The sequence below is a fragment of the Lepidochelys kempii genome, chromosome 6 (genome assembly GCF_965140265.1).
Source record: "Lepidochelys kempii isolate rLepKem1 chromosome 6, rLepKem1.hap2, whole genome shotgun sequence".
Taxonomy (NCBI): domain Eukaryota; kingdom Metazoa; phylum Chordata; order Testudines; family Cheloniidae; genus Lepidochelys; species Lepidochelys kempii.
Genome location: NC_133261.1, coordinates 64,079,901 through 64,105,612, shown reverse-complemented (window position 1 = coordinate 64,105,612; position 25,712 = coordinate 64,079,901). Strand labels below are relative to the sequence as shown.

General features: G+C 42.9%; 1 protein-coding gene across 5 annotated transcripts in view; it reads right to left on the bottom strand.

The window, feature by feature from the left end:
* The window catches only part of ZFYVE26 (zinc finger FYVE-type containing 26), a 70,537-nt gene that overhangs the window by 17,914 nt on the left and 26,911 nt on the right, over positions 1–25,712 (bottom strand). For all 5 annotated transcript variants that reach the window (XM_073348397.1, XM_073348400.1, XM_073348398.1 and 2 more), the window contains 11 exons: positions 25,191–25,355; positions 23,651–23,878; positions 21,508–21,613; positions 17,769–18,508; positions 17,399–17,595; positions 16,572–16,676; positions 15,927–16,049; positions 13,705–13,881; positions 7,189–7,435; positions 6,017–6,115; positions 343–500 (listed from right to left, as the gene is read on the bottom strand). In XM_073348397.1, the coding sequence (XP_073204498.1) occupies positions 343–500; positions 6,017–6,115; positions 7,189–7,435; positions 13,705–13,881; positions 15,927–16,049; positions 16,572–16,676; positions 17,399–17,595; positions 17,769–18,508; positions 21,508–21,613; positions 23,651–23,878; positions 25,191–25,355 (2,345 nt within the window). The remainder of the gene's footprint in view (positions 1–342; positions 501–6,016; positions 6,116–7,188; positions 7,436–13,704; positions 13,882–15,926; positions 16,050–16,571; positions 16,677–17,398; positions 17,596–17,768; positions 18,509–21,507; positions 21,614–23,650; positions 23,879–25,190; positions 25,356–25,712) is intronic.

Sequence of the window (25,712 nt, the reverse complement as noted above, 5' to 3'; positions counted from 1 at the left end):
AACAGTTTACTTTCCCAGGATCAGTTTTCCCCTTTCTAGGCTCTACTTCTATCACTTCACCTGCCCCAGAAAGATCTTTCAGGAGCCATCAGTGTAGCCTGTCACCTCAAATACATTTAAACCTCACAATCTCCCCTTCAACATCTGTTTGACTGGCAATTTGGACGATATGAACATAATAAGGGACAAACTGCTAGCATCATGGGGGGCTCCTACGAAACAGTCCATCTGAATTAGCTTTCATGTTAAATCACCGGCTGCAGGGAAAACAAAAAAACCAAACCACCAACACATGCCCCACCACAGCCTTATGAGTATCTGTATTTGACCTGGGTTCCTTACCATAGTAAAACGTTCCGTTTTGCAGACCATGCATGTAATTTCAGTTTCATCGGGGATCCATTGCTGCTTTGACGGTGGCACCTCAGGTGGCACAAACTCTTGAGGAAACAGATTCCGAGGCAGGCTTCTCTCTCTCGGACTTGAAGATTGGATGATACCTTGGAGAACCAAGCCATATGTGGCATTGGATTTAGGCTGCTTAGTGGAATTTCAGAAACCAGACCACATGCTAAAGCACAGTCAGACTGACCCTCTTGGTTACCAATGAAAAGATTACTAGTACCTTTCAACCCTCCATGCTAGACATGGTACATCCTACCGTAAGGCATTCAGATGCTTTAAGTAACAAGATCTTTCTTAAATGCACAAGAGGCTTCTTGGCATCTTGCAACAACATATGTTGATAGAGACTGCAAACTCTTCCAGTCACTTCAGTACCTACTACCACAGGCAAATCTTGCTTTTGTGTTTGCAGCCATACATCACTATCCCCACCACACCTGGAGAAAAACGATCTTTGGGCTTGCTTGTGCCTTGTCATCAACCAGTCTTACCTGGAGAGCCTCTACAAGGCAGGAATGCAACACCAGATACATGCGCGTTTGCACAGCTATATTCTGTGCTGCTCAGAAGTGCCAGACTGACTTTTCTTCAGCACAACAGCAACTACAACATGGGACAGCAGCAGCCTAGACTTCCACACAATGCACCCCTGCTTCACCATCACATCATATCCTTGGCCTGGAGGAATTAATTCTGAGCAGCAAAAGGATAATTTAGTCTCCATGACCTTTCAAATCCTTGGTCTCACTACTGAGATTGCCAGCTTGGCCTCTTGTTGGTGCTATTAATTGTAGTAGTTTGTGGGATGTGGGTATTTACACAAATCAAACAGCTGTCAAATATTCACTACCAACATGGGTTGAACAGGAATTGGCTCCTGGATGTGAAAGGCAAGGGGACCCTGTACTATACCTGTAACCCATTCAAATTCCCTCACATACTACTTCTAAAATTGAAACAACTTAAACTCCAGCTGAAGTAACATGCTCCCACTAAGAGAAAGTTACTTCATGTTCATCAGGCTGACAAGCACTGGAGTGCAGATTAATGCCAGATGCAAAAAGAAGTTAGTGATGTTCTATTAGGAGGTCAACAGATCCATGCAGGACATAAGTGAAACTCAGTATTTCATTTTCATATAATACCTGAACAGTTATAGGAGCTAGAAAGTCCAACACTAACATTTGTATCAGGAATACAGGACACACAGATGGGTCACATCCTCCAAGCTGCTCTTCTGAATCCTTTTTCCCAGGGTCCCTATCCATGGACCACTTCCCTATCTCCAGTTCATGGTTTTTAAACACACCGTACCTGTCAAATAATGTAACCTTCTGATCATCTGTATTGCCTGATCATCGTGAAGGAGAGCACAGAAAGCTTCAGAGAAGGAAGTCAAGTGAGAGAAATACCCACCCTGCAAAGCCACTACCCTCCCCTGCACATGCATAGTGAGGAGGTGCTTTACTTGAGAATGGGTCTGGTCCCAGGCCATGGCTCAGACCTCCCCCATTTATAGGAGTGGCGGGGGGAGCAGGGATCACTATAGGTATGTGTACACAGCCACCGGCAGGGAGCCTCCAACCCAAGTTGGGCTCATGCTATTGAGCTAAAAATAGCTGCGTAGACTGTGATTTGAAGTTGCAGCTCAAGCTAGAACTCGGACTCTGAAGCCCACTCCCCTCACTTGGCTTCAGAGCCCAAGCCACAAACATCATATGAGAATATCAAACAGTGATTAAGTCTTCCAAAATACCCCTGAGGTAGGTGCATATTAATCCCATTTCATAGAAGGAAAACTGAGGTGCTGGGATATTAGCAGTTTGCCGAAGAGGAGAGAGCAAGCCAGTGTCAGCACAGGGATTAGAGAACCCAGGCCTCCTGAATCTTGAGTGCCCTGCTCCAATTACCAGACCTCAATTTTTTATTTTTTTAAATTTGGTCCATAACTCAAAAACATCTTTTAAAAACCTAACCTTCCCCCTGCCCCCCACCCCCCAACAAACTCCTTTTTGTATCCTACCATATCCAACAGTCTTGTGGCCACAAGAACAAACAGGATGATTTGGGGTGGGGCTTGGTGGTTGCTGAGTGGAAGGGTTTCTCCATCCTCTCTCCTTCCCCCACAAACCTGCACAGCATCCAGGGCAGCACTTCTTTGAGAGGACACAGTCTCTTGGGCCTTGTCTGGACTAAGATTTTAAAAGTGTGATGTAACACATGCTAACTAATCTGTGTTAAGAGTCTAGTGGTGACAAGGCACCCTGCTTCAGTTAAAATCTAGTGACTGCAGTCCTCACCTATTGTGTTGGGTGCAATACAAACATAGAAAAGAGGAAATCTCTACCTTGAAGTCCTTACAATCTAAAGATGCAAACAGATGAAGGGTAGGCAATGGGGACAAACATATAAGCAAAGAAGTATGGTGAAGAATAGGCATAGCTTTATTGATTTTTTAAAAATTGGGGATAGACAAAGCGAGTAGGAAAAGGAAAGCAGTGATAGAGGACTATCGCTGCTCAATGGTCCATCCAAAAGCTTCTCATGCAACAGACCTGTCTTTCCAGAAAGGAAATCTTGGGCCAAAGTTTCTCAAAATCAGAGCTCCAAGTCAACTTGCAAAAGTAGACAAGAAACCACAAGTAGGTTCCTACAATTGCATGCGCAAATTAACATCTCTAAACATCACACCATGCCTACTTAGGCTTCTGTGCTTAGATTATGCTTCACTAGACTTCTAGGGAGGCAATTTCCTGATCTGCACATGCAATTCTGGATGCACTTTTGAGTATGGACTTGGGCCCCTTATATCACATAACTTGGGGCTGCTTCTCAAGCCTTCTGAAACAGAGTATGACTAGTGTAGGGATGTAACCAAATAGAAATTTAAAACCTAAGGTTGGGTGATGTATGCAAGGTGGGTTGGACTTAACACCAAAAATACCTTGAGATTTTTGTTGATTTAAATAAAAGGACCATCAGGAAAAGGAGGCAGTCAGGAAAAGAATCATTCACAAAGGAAAAAGAGTTATCTACGCAGCTGAAAAGAAAGAGCAGAAATGCAGCAAGAGCAGCAGCCATTGTGGAGAGCTCCTCTATCAACTTTCAGAGTCACAGAAATATAGGACTGGATCTTGATAAGTCACCTAATTCAGTTTCCAGCACTGAGGCAGGATTAAGTATAACCTAGATCAGAGGTGGGCAAACCATGGACCACGGGACTGTTCTGCCCAGCCCCTGAGCTCCTGGCCCAGGAGGCTAGTCCCCGGCCCCTCCCCTGCAGCCTCACCTCGCCATGCTGCCGGTGTGCTCTCGGTGGCAGGGCTGTGAGCTCCTGGGGCAGCGCAGCCGCAGAGCCCAGCCTGACCCGGTGCTCTGTGCTGTGCAGTGCAAGGCTGGCTCCAGCCGGCCACCAGTGCTCCAGGCAGCGTGGTAAGGGGGCGGGGGTTGGATAGAGGGCAGGGGAGTTCGGGGGGTGGGCAGGGGCCAGGGGTGTGGATAGGGGTCAGGGGTTCCAGGGGAGCAGTCGGGGTGGAGGTTCTGGGGGTGATCAGGGGATAAGGAGAAGGGGTGGTTGGATAGGGCAGGGGTCCTGGGGGGGCAGTCAGGAAGGAGAGGGGGGTTGGATGGGGCAGTTAGGGATGGGGGGGTCCAGGGGCAGTCAGGGAGAAAGGGTGGTTGGATGGGGCAGGGATCCCAAGGGGGGCAGTCAGGAAGGGGGAAGGGTTGGATAAGGTGGGAGGGGGCAGTTAGGGGCAGGGGGTCCAGGGCGGTCAGGGGACAGAGAGCAGGAGGGGTGGATGGGGCAGGAGTCCCAGGGGGACCGTCAGGGGGCAAGAAGTGGGGGTGGGAGGGGGGGGGTCAGATAGGGGGTGGGAGCCGGGCCATGCCTGGCTGTTTGGTGAGGCACAGCCACCCCTAACCAGCCTTCCATACAATTTCTGAAACCTGATGCGGCCCTCAGGCCAAAAAAGTTTGCCCGCCCCTGACCTAGACCATCCCCGACAGTTGTTTGTGTATCTGTTCTTAAAAGCCTGCAATAATGGAGGTTGCACAACCTCCCTAGGCAATGTGTTCCAGTGCTTAACCACCCTGACAGTTAGGAAGATTTTCCTAATGTCTAACCTAAATCTCCCTTGCTGCAATTTAAGCCCCTTACTTCTTGTCCTGTCCTCAGTAGTTAAGAACAATTTGTCACTCTTCTCTTTATAACAACCTTTCATGTACTTGAAAACTGGTCACTTTTTTTGCAACACTATTACATTGTTGACTCATAGTTAGTTTGTGATCCACTATAAACTTCCAGATCCTTTTCTGCAGTACTTCTTCCTAGGCAGCCATTTCCCATTTTGTATCTGTGCAACTGATTATTCCTTCCTAAGTGTAGTACTTTGTATTTATCCTTACCGAATTTCATCCTATTTATTTCAGACCATTTCTCCAGTTTGTCCAGATCATTTTGATTCTAATCTGGTCCTCCAAAGCGCTTGCAATTCCTCCCAGCTTGGTATTGTCTGCAGAATTTCTAAGTGTATTCTCTATGCCATTATCCAAATAATTTATGAAAATATTGAATAGAACCCAACCCAGGACAGATCCCTGCTGGATACTGCTTGACATGCACTTCCAGATTGATTATGAACACTGATAACTAGCTACAGCAAAGCATGCCACCCTCTAAGGAGACAGGTCAACCAATGCCTTTAGAACTCTAGTGCTGGGAATTCCTGCCAGTCATGCCTTGGGAGCACAGATTCAGTATCAGATTGCAATGCCTACCTTTGAAGGTGTGATCATATACTCTTCAATGTCACTCAGGGCTGATGTGATGGTGAACTAAGTACATTTTATTTCTAGCTGCATATACTTTTCAGAAGGTTTGCTTTGTTTTAAATAATTATTTTGCTTTCGCTAATAAGTGCCAGGATATGAGAGTTCTAGACCAGTGATCAGAGCCCACTGAGACAACTGAAGACCTGCCCCTCAGGAGAGGGGAGGGGCCTCTGATCCTAGAAAACAATTAGTTACAGAGGATAAAGAATGAAAAAATAGGGAATGGGGAAAGGTCAGAGGGGCAAAACAAGGGATCCAGATTGAGGTTCTCTGCTCGATCTCCCGAACAAACAATGAAGAGTGCCAAGGTGACAGCCTTGGAGTTTGAAATCCTGTTTAGTCACAGAGCAGATACTGTAGAAGTGTTGGCAGCACAAGCTTATCCTATACCACCATCTGCCCATTTGCTTTCACCCTGACATGGCGGGAAAAACTTCAGGAGCAAAAGGGAAGTTCAGTCTCCATGGCCCATTCAGCCGTTGGCCTCTCTGCCAAGACTGCTGGAAAGGGGACAGTTAGTGCCAATTGTGTTGGTGGTTTTTGTGATGTGGACACCTATCCTCTAAGAACCAAACTGAGACCCTCTCCCTACAAACTCATGTTTCCTAGACCTCCAAACAGTGATAGATTATTACTCACCTGTGCTGAATTTGAACAGAGCGTGTAACTACTGTTATTTTAAAGAGAGGGGTGGGATGCAGGATTAGGGCAGAGTATGAGGTTGAGAAGGAGTAAGAAGAGGACCAGAAACAGTATGACCATTAGACCTTTTCCTTACCAGGAAAACTGGCAGGAGACAGTTCTGCTGATCCTGATTTAGACGAGGTATCTGACTCAGATACCTGATTGAGACTCTCTTGGGTGCGAATCACAGAATCTAGGGCAAAGGAAATAGATAAAATATTGGTCATTCATTCATCTGCCAGCAGGAAGATTAGCATAACCCCTTCACAGCAGTGTGCAAAAAAGGGTCAGTCCACACGGGATTAACTACATCTTTCATGCAGATTAGCCCACAAATTAACTAACTCTACAGCATGCAAACTACACACACAGGTCTTACTGCTCAGAGACCTAAACAGAGAGAGAGAAACTCCCTATCTCGGGACAGGACAATTGTGAAAGACACAGGAATAATGGGACAGGTGCTGCAACTCTCTGCTAGAATACCACACTTGTGACAGATATAACAACACTGTTAATCTGACTTTGGTTCCCCTCCACTGGAACAGGATGGTCAAAGCAAAGAGGAAGTATCTAACTCCCTGGCAGGGTAAACACACATACTAATATTAGAGTGTCAGACTTGATCTCCTGCAAGCAACTGACTGGAACAAGAAAAAGATGCATGTTTTATTAAACAAGCTCAACCATTAGAGGGAGGCATAATGCAAGCAAATGCTGTGCAGGCTTCTCATGCACAGCTCTGCTGATGCACCTCCTTTGATCTGCAGCACTCTCTGCTGTTCCAGTCCCAGACCTCTTGAGGCAGAGACAACCAATCATACAGAACTGCCCACATACTCGGGGGGATTTGCAGAGAGTACAAACAGGGGTCAAGTCTTAAAGACTTTATCCATTTAGATCCACACAACAAACTCCTGTTTGTTTTTGGGCAAGATGCTATTGAAGCCCCTATTATATATTAAGTCCATCAATGAATTTACATTGAAAGGGATGAGATTAAATGGTAAAAGGAAAAGGGCCCTGAAAAAAGCAGCAGGTGAAAATTAAGACTATTTGGGCCACTAGTCTTTTGAAAACACATGGTGTGGTGAAAAGAGGAGGACTTCTCAAAGAATATACCCTCTGCTGGAACTAGGAGGGGATATCTGGTTGTATAAAACCCTGCAGTAAAATGGGGTAGGGTGCTCTTAAGGGTAACTGACAACAATGTAGCCTCTGCCCCTGCCTTTCCTGGTAGAAGGGAAAATTCTGAAATGCAGTCACCTGATCTCTTCTCTTTTAATGAGTAGGGGAAGTGGAGGGCTCTCTCTGAATACTTGGAGAGCAAAGCATCCATGTCTTCCACAGTGAAGCCAATCTCCTGCCCAACCAAAAGCTGGTGCAGCGTCTGCACGGCCACGGCTGCCCAATCTACCTTCATGTTCATGAGCAGCTGCTCCAGCATGAGCAGAGGCCTGGACGACAGGTGGGAGTAGCTAGCACGGTAGGGCTCAGGAAGAGTCAGCAACACCTTGGACACAGGAAGGAGACAGAGACCGACCATTATCACATAGCCAGAATCAAAGGATTAGCTACATCCAAAAAGCTCCCAACAGAATGATCTATATGGGGGAGGAAGCGATATTGAGAGGTTAAAGACTATACCTGAGAGCCTGGGTCCTATTCCTGGCTCTGCCTCAGACTTGCTATTAACCTTGGGCAAACCTCTTGAGGCAAGAGAGTTTGTTTCCCTATCTGTATAATGAAATATCATAACCTCCCTGTGAAGTAGGTATGTAATTAGCATTTGTAAAATGCTTTACGATTGTCAGGAGAGAGGAGTTATAGAAAGGCAGAATATTGTTCTCCCACTATAATAGACAGCAGGCAAAAACAACAATTAACCCAATCCTTAATATTTTTTGCTGCTCGGTTCCATTACACTCATCATAGGGTAAAATGGAGACAGAAAATAGTACTTTCCTCAAGAATGGCCACTTACTATAGCCATTTTCCAATATACCAGGTAAGCTAGGTAACAGAAGAGTATTGCACCATGCACCAGTTATTTTAGGGAGCACTGAAGCAGGTATGATACTGGTAATGTTACAGGGCACAGTTATAAATGAGACTTCAATCCATTCAGTTTGCTTAAATATCTGCTTAAAGTGGAGCATAGTGGCAAGAGCAAGGGACACACTGGCCAGAGCAAGGGAGGGCAAAAATCAGGAGACCCAAGTTCTAGTCCCAGCTCTGTCATGGATTTGGTGTGACTTCTGTAAAGGCAGCTGCTCTCTCTGCACCTCCGTTCTCCCATCCAAATATTGGAATAATACTGCCCACATCTGGAAGGCATCTGGAGAGCCTCAAAATGAAAGACACCATATATGTGCTATATATTATACAGATAGCAGTGTTATTGCTCAGAGTGCATCAAACAGCTATTGTATTTTCTACTTCTATCCAAGAACAAGCTTGGGATTCATTCCCTCTCCCAAGGCAAGGAGGAATCATAGGACTGGAAGGGACCTTGAGAGGTCATCTAGTCCAATCCCCTGCACTTATGGTAGGACTAAGTATTATCTAGACCGTCCCTGACAGGTGTTTGCCTAACTTGCTCTTAAAAATCTCCAGTAATGGAGATTCCACAATCTCCCTAGGCAATTTATTCCAGTGCTTAACCACCAGTAAGGAAGTTTTTCCTAAATGTCCAACCTCAACCGCCTGCTGCAATTTAAGCCTATTGCTTCTTGCCCTATCCCCAGAGGTTAAGAAAAACAATTTTTCTCCCTCCTACTTGTAACAACCTTTTCTGTACTTGAAAACTGTTATGTCCCCTCTCAGTCTTCTCCAGACTAAACAAACCCAATTTTTTCAATCTTCCCTCATAGGTAATGTTTTCTAGACCTTTAATCATTTTTGTTGCACTTCTCTGGATTTTCTCCAATTTGTCCACATCTTTCCTGAAATGTGGCACCCAGAACTGGACTCCACCATTTGATGCCCAATCAGTTTGGAGTACAGCAGAAGAATTACTTCGTGTGTCTTGCTTACAACACTCCTGCTAATACATCTCAGAATGAGGTTTGCTTTTTTTTTTGCAACAGTGTTACACTTTTGACTCATATTTAGCTTGTGAATCCACTATGACCCTCAGATTTTTTTCTGCAGTACTCCATCCTAGGCAGTCATTTCCCATTTTGTATGTGCAATTGACGATTCCTTCCACAGTGGATAAAAATCAATGTTTTTTTAAAATAAAATTTAAAAAAAAATGGATTTTTTTTATTTAAAACAGATTTTTTTTGATAAAATGCTTTTTGAGGGAAAAAAACCTATCTAAAATACTTTTTAATTATTATATTTATATATATTATATATATATATTATAGTTCAAAGATATCTTATCATGGAAAAAGGATTATAAATTCTAATTCTATAGTATGAGGCAATATATTCATGAAAAGTTTTGTAAATAAGTTCCAATAGTTCATTATTAGGGACCCAATCTTATGGGGTTCCAGGGGCTTTTGTATAGATTTAGATTAATTTTTCTATATCCAATGGGACTCAGTGCTCAGTCTAGAAGATACCATCAGAGATGCTTAGTTTTGCAGTTCTCAAACTGTGGATTTGTGTCTCCAGAGATCACATGCTTGTTAACAGTGAAAATGTTTTAAAATAAATAAATAAATATATAGAGGTGGGAAATAACAGACCTCAACCCTATTGTCCATCTGCAAATTTGTGTACACAGAGTCAATCCCTTACACTCTCTAAAAGTGCAAAGTTTCAAAAAGTTCAATGAACAGAAAGATTGTTGGGGGCAGAATAGATCTGGACAAGGAGAAGAAGTCTGGAGATAAATGTGAGAAGGGAGGGACAGGCAGTAGAAACAAAAGTGAAACTGTTTGAGCAGCATATTCCAGAAGTCTTGAGGTCTCTGAGTGTATCCTTCACTGATTTGAGATCTACCATACCATTCTCTCACTAGAAGGGAAAACCCATAATGGCAGCAGGCCATAAAAGAGACCCAGTTTGGGAATATTTTAATCAAGTTCCTCTACCTGCGGGTAAGACAGGCATGCATGCAAAATGCAAACAGTGCAACAAAGAAATGCAAGGCCTGGTTGCCCGAATGAAACAACATCATGAGAAGTGTTCTTTCTCAGGAGGACGCTGCGTTGAAGATGATGAAAGGAACATGTCTGAACATGCAGGATCTTCAGGTTGGTAAACTTTTGTATTTCATACTTCTTTCTTAAGGATTGCCTGCCTTCCTTCTGGACTATTCTTAAATTCTCATGTTTGAGCAAAAAATATAGTTGTTACCCTGCGGTACAATCATTTTAGATGCAGCTGTGATAAAAAATAAATAGCTGAAATAGGCAGATCTTCCTTTTCCAATTTGACCTTTAAAGTAGTACTGAGTGTCAGTGAATGCAATGAGTAATACTAAATGAGCAGTATGGTAATAATAAATAACTGAATTGACTTATTTTGTTTAGGAGAATCCATCCTCAATATACAGGATTCTGAAGACTATCCACCTTCAAGATCACCATCATTTTCTATAGTTTCAGAGCTAACTGTCAATTATAGTATTTCAGTCACATCATGTAGGTCACATAGCCACACTGTATCACCTATAGCAAAAAGAAAAGAAAAAAAATCTCCATCATCCAGAAACAACCATAGATAAGTTTGTGATAAGAACCAGCAGATTACAAAAAGAGGTAATTGATGAAAAAATCACCTGGTTTGTTTATGCAACAAACTTTTTTTTCCGTATGATTGAGAACCCATACTTCATTAACATGGTTCAGTTATTAAGACCAGGATACAGTCCACGCAACAGAGCAGATGTTGCAGACAAATTGCCGGATAAAGTGTATGAAAGAGAAATTGAGCAGTGTGCAAAAGGTCTAGACAGTAAAATTGTTAACCTGAGTCTTGATGGGTGGAGCAATGTCCACAATGATCCTGTTGTATGTGCTTGTGTCACAACAGAAGAAGGGAATATCTTCCTTACAGAAACAATTGATACATCAGGAAATGCACACACAGCAGAATACTTACAAGTAGCAGTAAAAGCTATAACACACTGAAAAAAAATTCAAATGTCTAGTACGCAGCTTGGTCACAGACAATGCTGCAAATTTATCCAAGATGAGAAGAAATTTAGAAGAGAGCGAGGAGTGTCCCAAGCTAACAACATAGGGTTGCAGTGCTCATTTGATGCACCTCCTAGCCAAAGACTTCAGCGTTCCAGAAATAAAGGCTAATGTTGTTGAAATTGCAAAATACTTCTGTAACAACCACTTTGCAAGAGCTGCTCTGAAAAAAGTGGGGGGAACCAAGCTAACTCTCCCACAAGATGTGCGATGGAACTCAGCAGTGGACTGTTTTGAGCACTGTATCAAGAACTGGCCTAATCTGACGACAGTTTGTGAACAAAATCGTGAAAAAAAAATAGATGGCACTGTCATAGCCAAAGTTCTCAACGTTGGGCTTAAGAGAAATGTTGAACATATGCTGAGTACCCTGAAGCCTGTTTCTGTAGCCTTGAACACAATGCAGGGAAATAGCTGTTTTATTGCTACGCTGTTGAAATTTGGAAGGAACTGAGTGAGATCTTAAAAAGAGAAATATGCAATGACAGAGTTAAATTACAAGCATTAAAAAAAACGAATGGGACAAGCACTATCTCCAGCTCATTTTCTTGCAAATATTCTCAATACTCGATACCAGGGTCAAACCTTAACTGCTGAAGAAGAGGAGTTGGCTAGGACATGGACATCCAGCAATCATCCCTCCATAATGCCAACTACAATAAACTTCAGAGATAAGGTGAACTATTCAAGAAATATATGTTTGCTGATGATGTTTTAATAAAAATCACTGGTGTAAATCACTTAAGCACTTGGATTCTGGGACCGTTGACGTGATAATCTCACTTTTAAGAGGAGTAGCTTTTTCTGCCAGTGTAGAAAGAATATTTTCTTCCTTTGGACTAATTCATTCCAAATTGAGAAATCATTTGGGACCTGAAAAAGCAGGAAAGCTTGTTTTTCTTTTCCAGATTATGAACAAAGAGGAAAATTAAGGTAAAGACAATTGAGTTAGCTGCAGAAGCCAATATTTTAAGTTTCTCATGTTGACCTGGCTGACATATTTAAAAAACAAAAAATTAAAGAGACTATTTCATTTAACTATTTTAGTTAAAAACAATTTTAACGAAAACAAACCTGATTTTAAAAAACTTGAATGTTTAACTAAATTTAAATATTCATATTCTTGTTTTGTTAAATTATTATACATTTGCTGTTGAAGAAAAAAATCCAGAATACATAACATTGTTGTTTTAGTTAAATAAAACAATTTAAATGTCAGTCTGGTGATGGTCTCCTCCTAATACAGCATGGCAAGAAAATCCTCCAAATATTATGATTAACCTGTTGAATTGAAGATAGTTCACCTCCCAACGACTTCATAAATATCTGCTTCAATTACCTTTGGTAAATAAAATAACCAAACAATCATTCATTTTCTGATATAGCTGTAAATCTAATCTGAAAAGTTTTCAAAATAAATCACTTAAAAATGTATAGTGTGTACCTTCTAAAAATGAAACCTACATCTATCTCTGAGTTGTGAAGAATATGTATTAAGGTTATAAGAACCAACAAGAATGCACTTTTATGTAGAAATCTATGCTTAAATCGAGTCTTCCTGACTAGTGATTTAAATCAAATCCACCCTGGTTCCTTCCTAAGTGAAGTACTCTGCATTTGTCCTTATTGAATTTCATCCTATTTACTTCAGACCATTTCTCCAGTTTGTCCAGATCATTTTGAATTTTAATCCTATCCTCCAAAGCACTTGCAAACCCCCCACCCTCCCCCCCATATACACACTTGGTTTTGTCTGTAAACCTTTTTAAGTGTACTCTCTATGCCATTATCTAAATCACTGATGAAGATATGGAACAGAAGCAGACCAGAATTGATCCCTGTGGGACCCCACTTGATATGCCCTTCCAGCTTGACTGTGAACCACTGATAACTACTCTCTGGGAATGGTTTTCCAACCACTTATTTATCCACCCTATAGTAGCTCCATCTAGGCTGTATTTCCCTAGTTTGTTTATGAGAAAGGCATGCGAGACAGTATCAAAAGCCTTACTAAAGTCAAGATATACCACATCTACTGCTTCCTCCCTATCCACAAGGCTGGTTACTCTGTCAAAGAGAGCTACTAGATTGGTTTGACATGATTTGTTCTTGTCAATTCCATGCTGACTGTTACTTATCACCTTATTATCTTCTGGGTGTTTGCAAATTGATTGCTTAATTATTTGCTCCATTATCTTTCCGAGTACTGAAGTTAAACTGACTGGTCTGAAATTCCCCTGGTCCTCCTTATTTCCCTTTTTATAGATGGGCACTATATTTGCCCTTTTTCCAATCCTGTGGAATCCCCCTTCCTGTCGAATCCCCCTTCCCATCCTGTGCTGACTATTCTCTGCTTTCAATAGCCCATAGAGTCCCAAGGCTGCTCTGATGATCCTGGAAGCCCCAAAAGCCCCAAAATTCAGCGTATACAATTTTGGCCTCCTTCTCCTCTCACCTCCAGTTTATACACTTGGTTCAGATAAATACTGAGAATTGGTACCTGGGTCTCCCACTGGTACTGCAGAATTCTCCTCTCAGGTCTACCGCCGAGTGCTTGTAGAATTAGTATGTATTACTGTAAATGCAGAATGTAGTGAAGCAGCTGGGATTCTATGGCTTTGCTCACCTTTGATCCCATGTAGAGAGCCTGGATTTCGTTATGGCGTGTAGCTGTCAGGTACTTGTAGAAGTGGGTAGTGAGATAATTGGCTAGGAAGTGAGAGGCTGCCAAGCTGGGATGCTTGTCAAGAGACTGTTCGCTTATCACAAGGCGCATATCAGAGTCTTCTATTCTTTCTAAAAGCTACAAAAGCCAAGAGAAAAATATGCAGACGATCCTGATTACATGGCAGGGAAAGGCCCCTTAGCTCAGCTAGTCCATTTACCTTGGATGGAACATGCTACTTCCCCCTACACTAGTCTTTCAGGCATTTTATCTAAACTGCAACAACCTCTTAAAGTACATGACGGTGTTTTAGTCACCTCTATGTGCATATCACTGCACTGCCTAACTGCCCCCAACTTAATGATCTATGATCAAGGACAGGTTCCTAACAATTAAAAATAAATAGATGTATTGCAAGTTAAATTAAATGAACAGGAAGTGAAATATAGAAGACCAAGAATAAAGAGTCAAATACTGAATCATCAAGAAGACCCTTTTGTTAATATGTAAGGACTCTAAAGTTCTCTGTAAGAGGACACTTAATTTCACTCTCTCTGTGTGTTACGAAAACAACACTCCCATGATTATTCAACCCAAAAGAATTTTGCTTTCACACTTCATTAAGTCAAGGCAGCAATGAAACCAGATTGGTCAGTTCCACTTCCTGGTTCTTCTGCACTAGCAGCACAAGAATGTTCCATTATAGTTTCTAACGTTGAATCCAAACCAAGAAACCACACATATTCATTAAAAAAAGCCATGAAAACGTTTTTGTTATTAAGATTTTGCAAAATCCTTTTTTCCCCATAGAACTTAAAATCTGGGCCTCATAGTATCCTTTAAAAGAAGCTTGCTTTATTAACTAACACACACACACACACACACGAACCAGAACACTAGCAAAAGAAGAAGGTTTTGCTAGGACCTAGGGCATGTCTGCACTAGAAACTTAAGTCAATGTATGTTAAGTCGACTTAGAATCACTGCAGTAATCACTGCAGCATTTCATGTCCACACTACCCTCCTTCTGTTGGTGGCGTGTATACTTACCAGGAGCGCTTCCACAGATTAAGGGGGGGGGGGGCGGCTGAGAACCTGGGCTCTTGGCTCCCCATCGCTGGAAGCCCGGCTTTGTCCCCTGGGCTCCCAACAGGGAGCTACGCACCCAGAGTCCAAGCAGCTCCGAGCTTATAGTGGGGAGCAGGGCACATGCAGCTCGGCTGGTAGCAGGAAACCCGGGGGGCAACCAGGCTCTAGCTGGAGCCCCACACCCGCCCTGGGATGACTGCCCAGCTTCCTCGTCAATTTCATAGCTCCAAACTGTAGCTGTGAAATTGTCAAGAATGACAGCCAACAGCCAATACAAGTTAAACAGTGTCTACACAGACACTGTGTCACCCTGACTACACTGACGCCTCTCGTGGAGGTGGAGTTTTTAATGTCTGTGTAGTAGGGCACTTACATACTACAGCCTTGCTTCTGCCCACGTACTCGAACATAAAGTAGGTTGACATAAGCTGCCTTACATGGACCTAACTCTGTAGTGTAGGCCAAGCCCTAGTGGCCATCAAAAGTGTTCTTTAAAACGAGTTGCCAAAATGCAGCATAGGGACCAAATGTGCCCCATGTAGACAAGTCTTATGGTATTTAGTGTTTTTCTTGAAGCCCCAACTTCAGAATCTTAGCTTTCATTTAGGAAAAAAAAAAATTGTTGCCCTCGTGGTTAAAGAGAAGAGACAGAAAAGATGACCCCTAAAGACTTGAAACCTAACTATCTAGCAAATAAGAACCTAAAATGTGTTACTTTTGAAGTGTCATGATTCACGAGATTAGTTTAAAAATGTTTGTGGTCTGTCATGTTTTTCGAATGCTTGGGCTTGGCAATACTGTTGGTCCACAATGTGTGAAAGTTGTCTAAACCTCAGTGTAGAGGACAAGACTAAAGGTCTCTGCAGACAACATTCCACTTTGATCAAAGTGGCCTGGCAGTATTGCGTGTTGAGACCTGTCGTCTGTACAGGTTGACTCTTTGTAACAATGAGTTCAGCTGCAATCTACATTTATGCAGCCAAGGCTTCCAGCAAGTAACCTAACTTAGGGCTGCAATAGCAGCATTTGCGTACCCTTGTTTACCAGCAACCTACCCTTTGAAGATAGCAAGGCAAAAACAGCCCTCTGGTTACCTGCAAAGCCTTTTCAGTGTCTCCCATTTCCAGCAAGTGCAGGAGGTGCTCCTGGTGAAGACTGATCAAGTGTTCTTTTGGGACAGGGTATAAGTGACCCCATTCTTCACACAACTCATAATCCTAAGGAGAAGGAAGGCAAACAACAACTCCCTTCATTATGGCTATTCTTGCCCATGCTCTGATTAACATTTCAAGGTCAGCTCAGTAGACTTACAGTACTCTTTCCACCAGCAAGAAATAGTTACAACTCCAGGGTTGGACACTCACTGCATGCTGCTTATTCTTCCAAGCATTTAGAAAAACTCACCTAGCTTTGCCTCTCTTTGGTAAGGACAGCATGTTAGTTACATACAGGTCACCTAAGAGAGTCACTCCTTGTCGGATTACTGAGGTAGAATGGAAGAAATGGGTTATGTATGGGAATAAAATTAGGACAAAACTATGGGGGTGCTTGGTTTTCATTTAAATCCTGACATTAAACAAGGATTCCTATTAGCTTCTGCAATACACAATTTATTAAGAGGTTTTTTTCTTGCCCTGTGAACTCTGTTGAAACAAGCATCTATAAACATTGCTTAACAAAATGTAGTAGTGCCACCATTTTCTAATTTTTAAACACAAAAGCCATGTAAGATGCCATACCTTTGCCTCCAGAATAACACTCATGATGGCCTGGGGATCATCAATGCAGGCTTCTTTCAGGTCTTGCCAGTCATTCCACGTTGGGACATCTTGCAAATTCAAAATCTAATAAAATAAAATGTTAGTTTCTATGAATGATTGTATTGAACAATATTTCTTCAGACCCATCACCAGGCCCAGGCAGATAGCTGAACTGGTTGCATCAGGAGTTAGCCCAAGCCAGGAAACTACATTTATCATAATAGAAAGGGTCTGGGAATCCTAGGTGATGCACTTCAATTTCAAGAGGACTAGATGAAAAGATTCTATCACAGAGGCCTAAACCCATTAACATATATCTGTCTGAAGAGATTGCTGATAGAGTTCCAAGAGACAACGCAGCACCAGTTATGCTATGAATAGGCCAAACCTACTGGATAAGCAGGCAAGAATCTGGATTCCTCAACTACTTAGGCTTGTAAAACTGGGGTTGAAAATTCAAACAAGAATAAGTTCTCTTGGAAAGTTTCCAGTGATTGCTGCCTCTGTGCAGGTTGGAGGAAAAAGAGACCCTGAAAGAATGGACTCAAGTTCTTTGGATTTTTTTGCGCTTTTGTCTCCAGTCTTCTCTGGAAGAAAAGTACAGAGGCAACTGGAAAGGAAAAATTATGGATGAGGGAAGGAGAGAGTTAACCTGACATTTCAGCACTTTCAGAATGTGGACGAGATTTAAATTTTGGATAAGGGCTTGGGGAGGATGTTTTATGTGCCAAAGAGAACCAAGGGTTAAAGAAGTATTTAGGCAAATATACTCCATACCTAGTTACTTAATAAAATGGCTTTTGTACCTTTTGATAAACCTGCAGTTCTCCTGTTTTGCTCTGCAGATCAGACTTCAGTTCTTCAGTTATGCCAGGATCACAGATGCAGTAAGCTAGGATTTCCAGACAAGCCTCAAGGGGCCACCTGTCCACGCAGTGCAGGGCCAATCTACTTCTCAACATTGCATCCTTCACTGGGAACAGATACTGCCAACCATCCTTATCTGTGAAAAGAAAAGCTACTAGCATGAAGCCCAGCTTCTATGCTTTGGGGAAACAGGGAGAGGAGAGAAAAGAATTTCCATTCTTTGAATCTGCCCACAGATCACCAGATCAGTCCCCAATTTCCAATCCCTATCTGAGATCGTACACTATAAAGAAAACTTATTCCCTTTACCGTCAGCAGTTGCACAGCTCAGCACAGCATCCCTCACGCTGGTCAGCTCCTCCATATCCTGACTGTACAGGTCCAAGACCGTCAGGGCTCTGGGCCAGTCCTTTGCAGCGAGCGCTTGCTCAAAGACTTCCATTAATACCTCGACAGCCATGGCAGAATGCAAGCCCAAGAGGACAAGCGACATGTACGGTTTGCCACAGAGGCCACTAACCAAACCACTACCCTCCTCCTGGGGATCCTGAAGTGGCTCAGACATGGTGAGAAGAAAATTCTCCAGTATCAAGAACTCCTTCAGTAATGTCTCACACTCTTTGGAAATCTGCTCCAGGCCCAAGGGGACCTCCCTCTTGCCCCGAAATTCCATCCATGACAGGCTTGGTTTGGGGACCTTCTGTATCTTGGATGCACAGAGACATGCCACAGTGGCCATTAGCTTTGACTGACACTTCAGGAAGGCCAGGGAAGAGGCAGTGAGTGAGTGCTGGTTCAAGTCAGCCAGGGAGGAAGACGGCTGAGTAGAATCCTCCTCAGAGTCCATAGCTGGATTGTGGATAGGTATCTCAACATCTGGCAAACAATGGTAGGCATGAAGATGTGCTAGGCTGCTGATGTTAGTCAAAAGAGACCTGGTCTGGCTGCTTTGCCTGGCACTGCACAAGGACAGTGGCTCACAACAACAGTTAATGATAACTTGCTGCACATTTAAGTTCAACTCTTCTTTTGCCAACAGTGAAGAGAGCCTGGAGGAGTGAAAACAGCACCAATTTAGCAGGTGCACGTGCATATTATCTTGCACTTACACAGGATCTCAAGAAGTATTACAAACATTAACAGTCCTCCGAGGTATGTACTATCCTCTTTAACAGGGGAAAATGACACACAGAGGTTGTGTATTGCCGAACATCACTTAGATTCAAGCAGCAGAGCTCTGAAGAGTCCCAGCAGCTATTTCTCTGCTCTTACCAATAGGCAACATGGCCTGAAAGTGAGCATCTACCTTATTAATTAAAAAAAAAAAGGCACTCCCAAGTCAGGCTTAATATCCTTTGCAACAGCTGCGTGTGAATGAGAATCACCAGGATTATGCACCTAATCCTATGTATAACCTTATAACAGTATATTTCGCTCCAAATTTGGAGTAAGGAAGGAACGTCCCCCAGTAAAGGGTGACAATGGAGACGCTGGGGTGTTTTCCACCTCTCTCTAGGACATCAAACAGGGAGTATAATTAAGAAGCAGGTGGGCCCATACTATCCATTTCCTCAGCTCCTTTCCATTGCCTATATTTCTGTGAACTGTAAGTTTCCTGCAGATAAAGCCATTAAAATGAATAGCCTGACAATCCATCCCACCCTGTAACTAAACCCTGCATTTATTCCTCTGTTTTTGGAGGGAGACTGAGAAGGATCCCCTAGGATCCTGCTGACAGAGTCATATCAGCCTCCCCCACACCAAAGTGCTGGGCACAGCCTTTCTGGAGCTAGTGGATTCCATTCCAAGGGGGGGGGGGGAAGGGGAGAGAGGAGGAATTTGAGAACAAAGCGAAGTTCCCAGCTCTAGCAGCTGCAGCACTGCCATCCTGGCCAGTCTGCGGAGGTCAGGACCCAGTGACTACCTACCTAGAACAAATGTACTGCGATCTCATTACAGCTCAATTAATGGGGTCTGCCAGGAAACGAATGGGATGGAATATGTAATTTAGCCAGACTACAGAAACTTGCTAAGCACAGAATATCAACTCTCTTTGATAAAGGCCCAACGTAGGGCCTACAACAAGAGGGCTTTCTGGTAATATGATTCACTCCAATTCTTAGTAATCACTCAGAGGCAGATTTACAGTAAAACACAGGGTGCCCCCCAGCAACAGGGGGCCCCAGGGCCAGGCAGCTGTGGGGGCAGAAGCTTGGTCCTGCCGGCTCCTGCTGCAGGCTCCACCTGCACCCACCGACAGCCAAGCTCCCCACTCCCCCGACTCTTCCCCACCTCTTCCCCCAAGCATGCCACGTTCCCGCCCCTCCCTCCCAGTGCTTCCCCCGCCACCAAACAGCTGTTTGCTGGTGCTCAGGTCGCTCCGGGAGGGAGGGGGAAGAGCGAGGCTGCAGCATGCTCATAGGAGGAGGCGGAGAAGAGGCGGGGCCGGGAACTTGGGGAAGAGGGCGGAATCGGGGCAGCGCAGATGCAGACCCTGCATCCCAACCTCCCAGCCTGCTGCTGTATGCTAACTTCCTCCCAGACCTGCACCCCCAGCCCTAAGCCCCCACTCACACCCTAAATCCCAGCCAGACCCCACAGCCCAATGGTTTTTTACAAAGCACTCTTAGCTAACTGTTGTAAAGCGCTTTGGATAACGGTACAAACAATATTTGGAAAAATCATTAAGTGGTCTGCTGAGATCCTCAGCTATTTTCAAGTGGTCTGTGAAAAAATAAGTTAGACTACAAAAACAATCAAGGTACCTCACTTTATTTTTATTTTCTTCCTATTACTTATAGGAGGAGATGGAAGAAAAAAAAGAATGAAAAACGGGAGGGAGCGGAGTGGGGAGATAAGAGAGAAGATTCATTTTCTTGGCTGGGTCCCAAGGAGGAGCCCCAAAAATTAAGCTGAGCACAGGGCCCCACTAACTCTAAATCCGCCACTTTAATCACTTAAATAGTGTGAAAGTGTACAGGGCACTGCTCAGCAGCAGGGCAGTGCCAAAGGTATAACAGATGCCTGCACTGTAGAGTTACAGAATTTGGAAATAGCAGCAAAGATAAAGAGTACATAACAAAATATGAACAGAGGAGGAGCGAGTTTTAAAGCTTAAATGCTTCATGGACCAGCTGTGTGTTTAGGATGTTTCTTGGAGGAAACAGTGGGAATTTATGTAAGTGGGCAAGTGATTCTGGGAAGATGCGTGGCATAGAACTCAAAAATGTAATGACCATTTACCATAAGCTATTACTGGTGGACTGCTCTGGGATTGGTTGTCTTCTGAAACAGACTTAGTAAAATCCAAACATAAATATACAACTTTGTTAAGTTTATTACCCTTTGTGCAAATATCTCCAAATGGTTAAAAATGTAAAATATACAGTAAACACCTGCTGCTCCAACAGCTGCACTAGCCATGGCTCTAGCAGCTAAGAGAACTTCACCCTAAAATTTCATGCAATAAGTCCCTTGTCTGATATACATGGCTCAGGGCAATACCATGAAAGACCCTTCAGTTTGGTCCTCAGTACATAGCGACACTGAACAGCTTATAAAGTATTATCAAATATTGTCTCATTTAACACCTGCTTCAGTTATCTAGTCGCACACTTTCAGTACCAGCCCAATACAGAATTTAGAGATGGAAAACGTGCATTAGATAATCCAATCTACTTGCCTGCCAGTGTAAGATCCATGCCCAGAAGTTCTCAAAAGTGATCTTGGGAAACTATTTTATTTTGTTACATGTATAAGATGTGTGACCACTGTGCCCAGAAGTCAGACAGTTTCGATTTAAAAACCACAAATCCCTGGTGCTCTCAGTTCACTTCCAAATGGCCAGTAGTTGTCTAGATCACAAAATCGTTAAGTTTCACAAATTGCGATCCTCTCTGGCCATCTCATTAGAGAAGCCAGGGACTAACGCTTTCCTCAGATCTAGCAGAAGTCTGCTCTGCAGCTGTTCTAGTCATAGAGGACTTACAGTGCTGCCCAGTTCACGAGCACTAAATTCATCAGTTAAGTATTCATGAAAAACACCAACCTGTCAGGAGGAACTTGTCTCTCAAACAAGAGCAGAGAGAGCAAGTGAGATGGGCTCTGCTGTAGCAGTATGAAAGGGTTCCCCACCTTCACCTCTGCAGTTTGATCTACAAACATAAGAGAGACACATTTAAAAAACAAAACAAAACACTAAATTAATGTATTACACAGACTGAGTTCTAGTCAGCTAATCTGTACACTAGGCCTCTGAAGCCCAGATACTCATAATCACCAAGGCACGAGGGCCAGCAATGAAGCAATTTGGGAACCCAAAGACCTAATTGCTCTGACTGATGTGCCCCACAATCTTTTGCACAATTTGGAGGAGGCATTGCAAGAACCAGCGTAGTGCCTGATGGAGAGCTTCTGACATCTGAGTAAGACCTGGCTGCAAATGGCAGAGCAAATCTGCTTCAGCATGAAAAACACTACAGGGAAAAAGAAAAGGAGTACTTGTGGCACCTTAGAGACTAACCAATTTATTTGAGCATAAGCTTTCGTGAGCTACAGCTCACTTCATCGGATGCATACTGTGGAAACTGCAGAAGACATTATATACACAGAGACCATGAAACAATACCTCCTCCCACCCCACTCTCCTGCTGGTAATAGCTTATCCAAAGTGATCACTCTCCCTACAATGTGCATGATAATCAAGGTGGGCCATTTCCAGCATAAATCAAGTTGCAGCAGGAGATTGTCAGAGTCACAACACATGCACTACTATAGTGATCTGCTTTATTAGAATTCTCTAGACACAGGTTAAATTTATTTTCTCAGCCTATTTTTTGTTTTGCTTGCCTTGAAGTAAGAATTTCTGGTGCTCTTGGGATAATTTCATTGAAACGCAGAGGGTAGCTGTGTAAAGCTTCTTACTTGTACTCGTCCCACAACTTAAAACCTAGCATTAGTAGTAATGCTGTTGGGGAATTTTTTTAATTATGTCAGCAGAGTTTCATTGGCCAGCAATGTGAAAAAAAAAACACACCCTTAACAAACATAACTACACCAACAAAAAACCCCAGTGCAGACACAACTTTACCGATAGAAGAGAGCTTCTGGCAACATAGACAATGTGGTTCAGGGAGATGGTGTTCCTATACTGACAAAAAGAACTGTTGGTGCACACCTATGGCTGAGTCAACACTAGGGGGCTATGCCAGTATAGGCTCTGTAGTGCAGAGGTACCCAGATACACCCCTTCTAAACTATTCTTCCACCTCCTAAAGCAGCAGGAAAACATGGAGCACCACTGGACTATTACCTCACATTTCTCCAGTTATGGAAACTGGAAGTCAATGAGAGGTTGTGTTACAGTGGGGCACAAGTACCTTCCACACATACAGTAACCAGACATGCCAAACCCATGAAAAAAAAAAAAAAAAACCACGCAGAAATTGGACTTGTTTTTGGCTTGATTGGCTTATGAGTTGCTTGTTGGCTAGTTTTTGGATTCTAGCTTGTTGCTTATTTGGCTTGTAGCTTTTTTTTTTTTTTTTTTTTTTGATCGGCTCCCGGCAAGCAGGGGCAAGGGAGGGAGAGAGTCAGGGGTGCACAGCGGGCCCATCACAGTCCCATACTGCATGCCAGGGGGTTCTAATCACAGAGTGTTGGGGTTCTTAGGGATTGGCTTGTTTTGAAATGGGATTAGCTTGATTATTGGCTTATTGTGAAAGTCAGGATGCTTATTTACCACGTAAAAGTTGGCAACTGTGACAGTGACAGGTCCTGATAAAGTGAAAGTCTGAAAAAGGTTCTGTCATCTTCCTTTTTCCTCTACCTCACCGAGGGATGTAACTTTAGAAGGCAGTTTATTGGGAAGCAACTCTTAAACCAGATTTGTGGAGTTCCACATTAGAGCAGCCCAGTGACTCCAGATTAAACTGGCTTGGTTTTTTCTCCTAACCGCCAGCACAATATACTCAGGCTAGGGCTCTTCTGGCTCACGGGGCACTACCACTAAGTGATTCTATGAGAACGTTCTGCCCAGTTACATCTACACAGCCCCATTATCTTCAATGCCCTTGCTACCCACCAAAGAAAACGGAAAGACTCCCATATAGTTGTTTTCCAGAATGGAATCATACTCTAAGAGTTAGATAACGTCACCCTCCTTGTGACAGGCTTCTCAATAGACACGTCACCTAGCTCTGTATTCAGGCTCCGTAGCACAACAGCAGCCAGCGTGTTAATATAATCAAAGAAGCTCTTCACACAGTCCGTCTGCACGCTGCTCACTGGCATGGTCTGAATGTGTTGGTCCAGGGTTTTCAGCAGAAGTTGGATTTGATTACGAACCGGATGTGCCTCCAACTCTGTAGGCTTCAGAGATGCCTGTTCTACCAAGCTGGTGATCAGGCTCCCTTTGGAGTCTAGTAAAAACAAAATTTGATTAGAACTGAAATGCTTAAAAATACAGGTGTGCTGGGACTTCTTCTACCCTAGCAAGTGCGTCCCTCAATTTAGAGATTACTTTCAATGGAAGTTAACAGGAATTACTATACTGGAACAGGCCAACAGCCCCATCTACTCTGGCATCTTGACTGAGCAGCAGAGGAAAGCGTAAACCCCACAAAATGCATCTATTGTGCAATACTGCATTAGTGGTGGGAAAGGATATAGATTTCTTCCTAAACTCAGCTGGTGGCCAACTCTTAAGTCCTGAAGCATGACATTCAAAGAGCACTTACAGTTCTCCTAGCTTTCTGTGAATCAAGATGGCATACAGATTTCCAACCCTTTTATTAAAGCTCTTTAGAAGTCTGATGGGTGAAAAATGTCACGGCTACAAATTAAGAACTTGGAGACTAGGCAGCAATTGTTCCAACACTGGATCAGTTATTCCTAGGAACAACGATCAGCTGATACATAGTTTGACCAATGAACCACTGACACCAAAGTTTTCCTGATGGATACTCTTGTTTACTCTCACCTTACTGGGCAGCAACAACCAAATACAAAGGGAAAAAACAGGAGAAGCAGAACTACCATTTGTTTAACTATCATTTAACACCCAAGTGTTTTGTTTTCATCTAAGCAGACACTGGGAGATTAAAAGTCATATCTGTTTTTAAAACAAAATTTCTTTTTGTATTTTTATCTCAGCTTATTAAAACTGAACATTTAAAAAAATGAATTTACTTTTCATCATTGACATTTTGCTTCTCTCTCTGCTTGAACAAATAGAGCCTAATCAGTTTAACTTTTGCTACTGGTGAGCTTCTCATTTTGGTGCAACAGCTAACTGTTGCAAGGTTTGTATTACAAATGCTTGGGGGGGAGGGGGAGAGGGAGGGGAGTTTAAATCCCCAAAAGAGTGTTTGCATTTACATGTACATGTACATTTGAGGATTTCAATAGCTCAGACATAGGTGAGAGGTTTATTGCAGGAGTGGGTGGGGGTGAGATTCTGTGGCCTGCGTTGTGCAGGAGGTCAGACTACATGATCATAATGGTCCCTTCTGACCTTAATATCTATGAATCTATGTAAGAAAATTCACAACAGCATTGCTACCAATACTAGGTTTTTAAAAACTTATTTTTATATTGTCTAAATTCAGGAACTAAACTACTAGGCTGTATCTCTTTACATCTGTTTTAGAGAGATTTGTTTGTATGTTTTTTTAAACAAGCACAAAGATGGTTGCATGAGTCTTTAATGCTAAGAGAACCCATGAAATTCACCTGGAGAATCTTCAACATCCGTCAGTGTTTGCAGGACTTGATCTAGGTGCTGCGATAAAGCAATGTGATTAGCAATACAGTCCTCAGTCAGAGTTGGGTAGCACATCTGCAGAAGGTCCACAATATTGCATCGAAACTGATTACTTATTTTTTCATCTGAGACCTCTGTTGAGAAACAAAGATCAACAATAATGATAGTTAATAGTGGCCACTAAGTCTTGTGGAATTAAAAGACCCACAGAAAGAGGAGAAGCTTTACACTTCTAGTTAACCAATTCAAAATCAGCACACTTGGGTAAGCCATAGAGATGATGTAGCTGGCAGAGCTAAATTTTCTAGTGGGAATTAAGAGGCCAGAGAAGGAAGTGTAAAAAGCCAAGATAAAAATACCTGTGCTATCATGCCCTCCCAAAGCCAGAGGCACTGTAGTTTAAAGGGTTGACAATTCTGTATTGTATTTAATTGTATCGTCAGTCAACTTTCCATCCTTGGCTTAATTCCTCTCCTGCTAGAGTGCATTCT